Source organism: Pteropus vampyrus, unplaced genomic scaffold (genome assembly GCF_000151845.1).
Source record: "Pteropus vampyrus isolate Shadow unplaced genomic scaffold, Pvam_2.0 Scaffold518, whole genome shotgun sequence".
NCBI classification, from domain to species: Eukaryota; Metazoa; Chordata; class Mammalia; order Chiroptera; family Pteropodidae; genus Pteropus; species Pteropus vampyrus.
In genome coordinates, this window is record NW_011889299.1 from 769,891 (window position 1) to 779,413 (window position 9,523).

At 36.1% G+C, this 9,523-nt stretch overlaps 1 protein-coding gene across 2 annotated transcripts in view; it reads left to right on the top strand.

The window, feature by feature from the left end:
• Positions 1-8,135, top strand: part of WNK3 (WNK lysine deficient protein kinase 3) — a 124,976-nt gene extending 116,841 nt beyond the window's left edge. Inside the window, exons 21-23 of one of the 2 annotated variants that reach the window (XM_011383401.1) lie at positions 736-757; positions 3,780-3,982; positions 7,806-8,135. In XM_011383401.1, coding sequence (XP_011381703.1) covers positions 736-757; positions 3,780-3,982; positions 7,806-8,135 — 555 coding nt within the window. The remainder of the gene's footprint in view (positions 1-735; positions 758-3,779; positions 3,983-7,805) is intronic. The other variant, XM_011383402.1, reaches the window with a different exon arrangement.
• Positions 8,136-9,523: the final 1,388 nt, after the last annotated feature.

A 9,523-nucleotide genomic window follows, 5' to 3' on the forward strand; every position in this document is an offset into this window, starting at 1 on the left:
AATAATTTCCTTATTCATTTCCCAATTTATTGGATGGGTTGGCATGGTACAATGGAAAGCACACTGACCTAACAGTCAGGATATCTGGGTTCTAGTCCCAGTATATAACTCTAGCATTTTACCTTCTGGATTTCAGTCTTCCCATCCAAAAACACAGTGATACTTGCTGAACCTGTATCACAGGCCTATTATAAGTTTCAAAGAAAATAAAGAAAAGTTCTTTGAAAATGTTACTATGGTGACTTCTTTCATTATTTTTTGCATTTTATGTATTTTTTCAGTTAAAAAAAAATGTGCCATAACAAATATACAAGAAATTTTCACATGTTTATTTAAATAAATTCCTGGAAATGTTACTGCGCTTAAATTTCAGAACTGTATTTTCTAAAATTCATTTTAGAACCACTCTCAGTTTTGGCTTATAATCAGTCAGAGGAATTGGAACTTTATGAATCTTTTCTATGAGAGTGATTTAGTAAGCTTTATAATAGTACTAAATAATATAAAGACTAGTGTGATGTTCAGATTAGGAAACTTTTCAGGTGGAGACACCTGTAATTGATTTCATTCTATTTGTACATCTTGTGCTCCAGACCTCATGAGGCCCACAAACCATCTACATCTTTGTTTCTGCTAATTAGATATACATTCTTTTTATCATTAACAAACAGAAATGTCTATCGGTTAAAAAAAATTAAATGAAATTCTAGTTTTCTGAAGCTCGTTGCAAGTCAGTGTAGTATCCTGAAAAGAGAGAGTCCTTGTCTAGGTTTCATAGTTACAGGCCTGGCTCAACTGGTAACTAACTGCAAGAACTCAGGCATGTCAGTTTACTTTTTCTGGGCTTTATTTCCCCGTTATGAAACTAGTGGTTTGGATTCTACTTCTAAAGCTCTTTCTGCTTTTAACAGTCTATGATTGTTGGTTTTTTGTTGTTGTTTAGGAGAAATTTAGAATTTACACCTGTCCCTGACAAGTCAAGTTCCAAATGACCTCCCCTTTTTTTTACATTTTTATGTCATATTCTTTTTTATTAAATTTATTGGGGTGACATTGGTTAATAAAATTATATAGGTTTCAAGTGTACAGTTCTATAATATACCATCTGTATATTGCATTATGTTCACCACACAATGTCAAATCTCTTTCCATCACCATCTACCTCCCCCTCCTCCCTTTCCGTCTGGTAACCATTAAGCTGTTGTCTGTATCTATGAGTTTTTGTTCGTTTTGTTCATTTGTTGCTTTCAAGTTTATATTTCACACGTGAGTGAAATCATATGGTTCTCAACTTTTTCTTTCTGATTTATTTTGCTTAGCATGATATCCTCAAGATCCAACCATGTTGTCGCAAATGGCAGTATTTCATCTTTTCTTCTGGCTGAGTAATATTCCATTGTATATATGTACCACATCTTCTTTATCCAATCACCTATCAGAAGACACTTCGGTTGTTTCCATGTCTTGGCCACCGTAAATAATGCTGCTATGAACATCAGGGTACAGATATCTTTACAGATAAATGTTTTCAAGTCTTTGGGGTAGATACCCAGAAGAGGAATTGCTGGGTCGTATGGTAATTCTATTCTTAACTTTTTGAGGAACCTCCCCACTGTTTTCTATAGTGGCTGTACCAATTTACATTCTCACTAGCAGTGTACGAGTGGTCCTTTTTCCTCACAACCTCTCCAATACTTGTTCTTACTTGTCCTGTTGATGACAGCCGTTTTTAACAAGTGTGAGGTGGTATCTCATTGTGGTTTCGATTTGCATTTCCTTAATAATTGCTAGTGAGGTTGAGCATCTTTTCATATGTTTGTATGTCTTCTTGGGTGAAGCATTTGTTCAAGTCCTCTGCCCATTTTTTAATTAGATTATTTTTTGTTGTTGTTATTGAGTTTTATGAGTTCTTTACATATTTTGGATATTAGCTCCTTATCAGAGGTATTATTTGCAAATATCTTCTCCCATTCAGTTGGTTGCCTCTTTCTTTTGTTGATAGTTTCTTTTGCTGTGCAGAAGCTTTTAATTTGATATATAGTCCCATTCATTTATTTTCGCTTTGCTTCTCTTGCCTTTGGGACTCTACCTGTTTTAAAATAAGGACAGACATTTTTATTTTTTTATTTTTTCATAAAAATCTAAACATTTTATATAACCATAGTAGTTTCAAATCCCTACATTCTTAGTGTACATTCATCTTTTTTATCTTTTCCTTCTTTTTAAAAAATTTTTATAATGGAAAATTTCAAACATATAAGAGACTGGTATAATGAACCTTTTTTTTTGCCTGTTACTTAGTTTAAAAAATTGTCAACTCATGATCAATTTTTTAAATTTATATCCCTCCCCCCCCCCGACATCCCTACCAAGGATTTTTAATACCTCAAAGAATTGGGCTGACACCTAAATGACATCATAGGTTGATCCATTTATCTAAATCCTTTTGATGCTTCAAGAGACCAATTAAATAGGTTTTCCATTCATTCTGCCTAATTTTGTAGCTGACTTTTTCTAATTGTACGCCCAAAAGCTTAATTTAGAAGTGTCAAAGGATTATCATCTTGGCTATCTTAGTTTTAATGGGAGACTGACTGTTGTGGGGCTTGTTGGCCTGGGAGATGGAATTTCCCATGTTAGTTTTGAGATCTGTAGAGTCTAAACAAACTTCTAGGGAAAACTAGTTCTTATGTGAATGTCTGCAGTCGAACTGTGAATATCCCTATAGAACTGCTTTACTCCCTAGAAGAAATTTTTCCTCAGGCAACCTCACAAAAATTCTTAGTCACCTAAGAATACCCAAGCAAGGACCAGCGAGAGCTTACTGTAAGGTTCTCCAAGGCATAGGCCCCTCTCTCTCAGGGTGAACCCATTCTAGGGTGCCTTGCCTCTCTCCCCCAGGCTCCCACTGGCTTCTCCGGGATTGGCTGCATTACCACACTGGATGATTCCCAGTGCCCATCTGTGCCTCTCTGGATTCGGGGTTCTGAACAACTATTGTCATCCCTTTGGCTATTCCAATTGGAGAAGCAAATGTCCTTTTTCTTTCAGAACTAAAGAGAATTCAGTATCTCATTTAACCAGAAAAGATTTTGTTCAGACTCTCTGTAATCAATCTAATTAAAAAGCCAAAATTAAAAGCCACATTAAAAGGATTTTCTGAGAACAGCTCAAATAAAGTCATGGCCTGCTACTTAAGGCAGGGAAGCCGAGAATTTCGAGAGAAGACTCACCCAAGTTCACCCGATGTGAAGCACGGAGCCGGTGGGGCACAATGGGCCCTTCCTTGTTCCTAGCACGCAGCATGTACCTGGGAGGGCTTCTTCGGAATCTTGCTGACTAAGCCAAGTAAATGTTGACCTAAGAAACGTCCAAACCTTTAAAGAATGTTTATGGGTTTATTTAAGCCAAACTGACAACATATGCTGGGGAGCAAGATGCTCCCCTGTGATTGTTTTTTTAAAACTCTTCTAAGTATCTATCTGAGGAAACTGATGAAAAGATTGGGATTGACACTAAATTTTTTTAGAGATATTTAACTTATACCTAAATTTACCATATAATGTTGCCATCCAAACGAGAGGAAATTTTTGAGAGAGAAAGGGGTCCTGTTAGTAATTACTCCAGGACAATAGCTTTAAACCAGAACTGCCCCAGATAAACCGAATGTCTGGTTACTCTATGTGTACCCCATAGTCTGTCAACTGCATTGTTGCCCAAAGAAAGGTATTTATCAGTATTAATTCCTTTCCATGGTTTCCCTGTTTTTTTTCTTCTAGATCCACTGTGTGTGGAAAATAATGCAGCATCATGCCAGCAATCTCCAGCCAGTAAAAAAGGGATGTTCACAGATGACTTACACAAACTGGTGGATGATTGGACAAAGGAAACTGTTGGAAATTCTCTTATTAAGCCAAGTTTAAACCAACTTAAACAGAGTCAACACAAACTAGAGACAGACAACTGGAACAAAGTATATGAAGTAAGTTGTAGCCTCTTTATTTATGAGAACTAAAACCAAAAAAAAATTGATTCACTTAGGCCTATGGTTACATCACTATGAGAGTGTAGTGTGACTTGACAACATATAGACTTTTTTACTTGTCTAGATTCATTATGTCTTTGAGCAAATTTTCTTTTAGACTAGGGGTCAGCAAACTTTTTCTGAGAAGGGGCCAATTAGTAAATATCCTTAAGCCATGCAGCTGCAGCTACTCAACTTTGTCATTGTAGTGCAAAAGCAGCCATAGACAGTACATAAATAAATAAATGGGCATGGCCGTGTTCCATTAAAACTCGATTTGCAAAAAGAGGTGGCAGGCCTTAAATTGCTGGCCCCTGTTTTTGACTATTATATCAAGAAAAACACACACACACACACATCAGGTACCAAAAAAGAGCATCTCGAGTGAGGGTTAGTTAATTCCATCCTATAGTGCAAGAAGAGTTTGGGTTTTGAAAAAAAGCTATCTTATGTTGTACATCAGTATTCTTAGAGTCAACAAGTTATCATATTTGTTCAATATGAAAAAGAATTATAAAGCCCTTTAAGTTAGAATATTATTAAAGGCATTTTAAATTTATGGACAAGATGTTTAGTTAATTGGTTATGGCCTTAGTCAGGTGTATATACAATTGAAATATACAAAGATGTCCACAGTGCCTTCTGGAGTGGGGAGAATATAAGCTTATAGAATAGGACATATAGTATTTATATATAATTGTATATTTTAGATATATGTATATATGCATAGAAATAGGAAAAGCCATTGACAATATGCTGGATTGTAGTATTTGGGCCTTATTTTACATTGTATTTTTCTGTGTTTAAAGTAAGAATCATCTTTTCAAAATGAGTAAATTATATTAAAATGTGAATCAGGACTTAGAATCTGAACCCTCATAATCGAAGGAGATATATCTGTGTGTGTGTATGTATGTGTGTCTGTTATGTCTTTGCACATATATGTGTATATATATGGTTATTGCATATAGTTCAGTGAAGAAAGCCTGAAAATACATTTAGTGTTAGTATTGAATAAAAATGTTCAAAAGCCTAGATTTCCCAAACTAGTAAGCAGTCTATCTGCTTGGGGGCTCTGTAGTTATCTTATTCCTGGCACTGATTTATACACAGATAGTATCACCACTGTAAAAATCGGAATCCTTTAGAGGCAGATTTCAAGGCATAAATGTGTTTTTGCTGCCAGTGAGACATCCTCTGAGTGTTGTGTGAATGGAGGCTTTTATTGACTAGTAGGAGGGTGGTTTACTGCAGTATGATGAGGGATGCTTGGAGGAATAGTGAGTAGAAAATTGAGTATGAATGAAAGTGGTAAAAGTCTTTAAACACACTTGGGTTCCAGTGTCAGCTCAGTCATTTACTAGTTTTGTGACTTTAGAGAAGTCAGTTTTCAGGTCTTTGAAACAGGGATAATACCTACCTGCCTTGCAGGATTGCTGAGGATTAAATGAGGTAACACCTATAAAGTACCTAGCACATAATAATATAACTATTTTTGTATTTTTTGGTTCGGTTGCTTATATCTTTGTGTGGAGAGCCCATCTCTCTATCTGATGTTCTTACATGTTACCGTTCTATAGCCTTACTTAGAAAATTTTGTCACAATTATGTGCCAAGTCCCTTCTTATGTGCCAAGTCCTCTACTAGGCACTGAGTTTGATGAGCAAAAACAATTATGTTCCCTTTTCTCATGGAACTTATACTCTGGTGGGACAGATAGACATGAACAGACTTATATAAATAAGTATGAAATTGCAGCCTTAATAAGGACTACAAAGGAGAGATATTGGATACTATACAGTAAGGGACATTTGACCTAGTAAAGGGAAGTCAAGGAAAGCTTTCCTGAGAAAGCGATGTTTGAGCAGAGATCTGAAGGATGAGTATGTATTAACTGGGTAAAAAGGGGCAGGAATGTGATTCCAAGCAGAAAAGACAGCATATGCAAAAGCCTTGTATGAGGAAAGGGGAAAATGAGGGGACTGAAAAAGTAGGCCAGTTGGGCTGAAGTGAAGAGAACAGAGAGGAGTTGGTGCACGATGAATTTAAGGAGGTAGGAAGTGGTGATGATAAGGAACTTTGTCTTTATTTTAAGGAAGATGGATAGCCATTGAAGCCCTAGGGTGACATGATCAGATTTGCTTTTTGAAAAGATCACTCTGATTTAAAGCAAGAAGAAAGGATTATTGGGGGTAAGGGTACATGGTGGTAGACCAGTTTTAAAAGTTAGTCACATTAGTTCAGATAAAGAGAAGTTGAGATAAGAGAGAAGTGAACGGATTCTAAGAAATGTTTAAGAGATAAAATGGACCATATTTGGGAATGGAATGGATGTATAGTAGAGGAGCCCTGTCAAGGCTAGGTTTCTGGCTGGTGTAACTGGTTATCATTCCAACATACCAGTCACCAAGATGGAGAACATGAGCAGGCAGTGTGTTTTGGTAGAGGAAAGGTCAGATGTTTGGTTTTGGCCATTTGAATCTGAGATGCCTTTGAAATATCCAAGAGAAGATTAAATATAAGTCGTCTCCATTTCAGTCTTTTTAAAAAATAAAAATCACATTTTTACTGTTTATAAAATAATGTTTGTTATAGAATTTAAGCAATGTAGAAAAGTACAAATTTTAAAATACCACCTTCAAATCCCACTGCATAGAAATAATAATGTCACTTTTTAGATAAACATAATTTCATGTATCTTTCTGTATATGGATACATGAAAATAACTTTATATAAGAATGCATTCATATAATATGTGCTGTTTTGAATCAGAAGTATCAAATTTTATTTTATTTTAACAGAACAAAAACACTGATGTAAAGAAGAGATTGCTGAACTTTAAATAAACGGGTTTTTTCACCTCAAGAAATATTGTCATTTATTCTTGACTCAAGCTAAAAATCTTTACCCTAACTCTTGAGTTTGGAACTTTAGTTGAAAGTTTAGTTGAAAGAATTTTAGCTTGACCATTCAATTTAGAAGAACTAAGCATTTGTTACTGATACAAGCTCTCCTTTAAGTGAGAATTATTTACTTCCATTAGACTTACTATTCCCATATGCATAAGATTCCAGTAATCTCTATAGATGTGCATAATCACAATATATGATAAGAATAATTGGGCAGGAATATATTTTCTCATTAGTGCCAAAAACCTAATTGTCTTGAGTTTAAATTTCCAAAAATATAACAAATGTCTGACTTTATTTTAGATAGTGAGTAGAAAAGAGTAGGGAGGTGATGTTTATTGAGCACCTACTATATGCCAGGTTCTTTCCCCTGTGCCACACTAAATCATCTTCCTCTGTTTCCAAAGAATTATGTAGTGTAGTAAGAAGGGCTGTTTGTGGTGCCGAATGAGAGAATGCCTGGGATTGGCGGAAGGAAATAAAAATAGAAGAGAAGTGCTAGCATGAGGAAAGAGACACTAAACTGTGAACAGAGATTTAGCAGGGCTTTGGAATTAGCTGGAACGGTGTTCAAGTCCTCACTTTACTATTAACTTGCTTAGTGTGTTGGGTGTTACCACTTAGTGTATTGGGTGTCACCAATTTTGAGCTTCTGTTTCCTTATCTGAAAATGCCTACTTCGCAGGGCAGTTATGAGGGTGAAATGAATAAGGTATGTAACTATGTTTAGCATACAGGAAGGTGTTACAAAAATGGTAGCCACTCATAGTAATAGTGGTAATAGTAAGCCAAAAAGAATAGGAAGGAATATAGATGGGTAAATGCATTTACCAAATAATCTGATCTTTTGTTTTTATTTTTGTTTTTGTTAGAATACTCCATCTACTATGGGTTACACACCAACGTGGATTTCTTCTCTGTCCCAAATCCGTGGAGCTGTCCCAACCTGCCTGCCACAAGGACTCTCACTCCCTTCATTTCCTGGGCCATTATCATCATACGGAATGCCCCATGTTTGTCAGTATAATGCTGTGGGGGGGCCAGGGTATCCAGTACAGTGGGTAGGAATTTCAGGAACGCCACAACAGTCTGTAATAATTCCTACCCAACCTGGGGGACCTTTCCCGCCGGGGATGAATTTGCAGGTGTTTCCAGCTTCATCAGTGCAGAATCCATCTATGATCCCTCCTGGTCCCAAATGAATCAGAGTAGATGATGAAGAAAAGGGAGATTTTTTTTTTTTTTTCAGAATTATTTTCAGGACACCTAAGATATCAAACTTTCTTCTTCTTGGGTTCTGCCGTGTATTCCCTCACTTGAGTTTACTTTCCAGTGTATTTTTTGTTGTTGTTCCAATGTAGTATTTGATATCACTCATTATTCAGTAGAACTGTGCAGTTTATACACAGAATACTGCACACGGAAATGTTTTTTCACTTCAAATCCTATCCTATTTGATACTTGATTTTTAAAAAATACCGTTCAGAATGCTTTAATAAGCTCAACTTGAGCATTACCATTTCCAGGACACTTTCCATGTGTTGCTGAAAAGCCCCCATTTTTTTACTGCTGTCTGCAGGTGGATGAAACTTTGCTTTAAAATGTATAAAAACTATTTAAATTGATATTCCCCAAACGTGGACAAAGTGAGACCCTCCAAGAGCCGGAGTCTTATGGGATTCTTCACATGTTTATCTTAGGTTTACCTTTCACAGAAGGCAGGGTAATGCTGCAGGAAACATTTTGGTGTATAAAATTAGAATAACTTTGTCAACCGATATAGAGAATGAGCCCCTTTTAATGTGATTTTCTTCCCGTCGTCACAGCAGTAGGAGTGAAGCCTTGTTTTAGGTGAGGCGGAGAGAAAGGTAAAAACAGAACTGTAACAGTTCCTTGATTCTGCAGATACTATAGCTGCTATAAGGATTTCGATAGTAATTCAAAGCAGCTATCTCCTTGTTTCTCATGTGCACATTACATTGTTTTTGAGCATCTGAGAAGCATTGGTTTGGCTTGCATTCTTTTGCAAGGGATATATTGCAGCTGATAGGAGTCTTCTTTGGGGGGAATCTTTGTATTTCCAACAAAGAAGATTCAAGTTACACCTTTATTGATCCATTCTTCGGAAGTGAAATTTACTTGACTCACTAGGTTTTGTAAGTTTTGAGACTTACACATGAAACACTGGCTTTACAGGGTTCTAAGAGATGTGGGGTATACACTGTCCTGCAGTGAAATAGTAGACCCTTAAAGGATACTATTTAAGTTGCCCTTAGTTTTTTTTTTGTTTTTTGTTTTTTTTGGATTACCATTTTTTTTAGTTGTTATAATTTCTTGTTAGTATCTATAGTGTCTTATTTTAGATCTTAGATGATTTTGGCAACCTCTTTAGAATATGAGAGAAATCACTGTCAAGTTGCACTTTACTGGGTTTTATCCAGTTTTAGGAGGAGGGGAGGCAATGTCAACATTTACACTTTTGGTTTTCAAGAAGGTTAACTGTAGTAATCTTGAAAGGCTGGTCACAGAGTTACCTAATGCTCAGTCTGTGAAACTCAAATAGAATTCTTAAATGGTAGTTATTGACCAC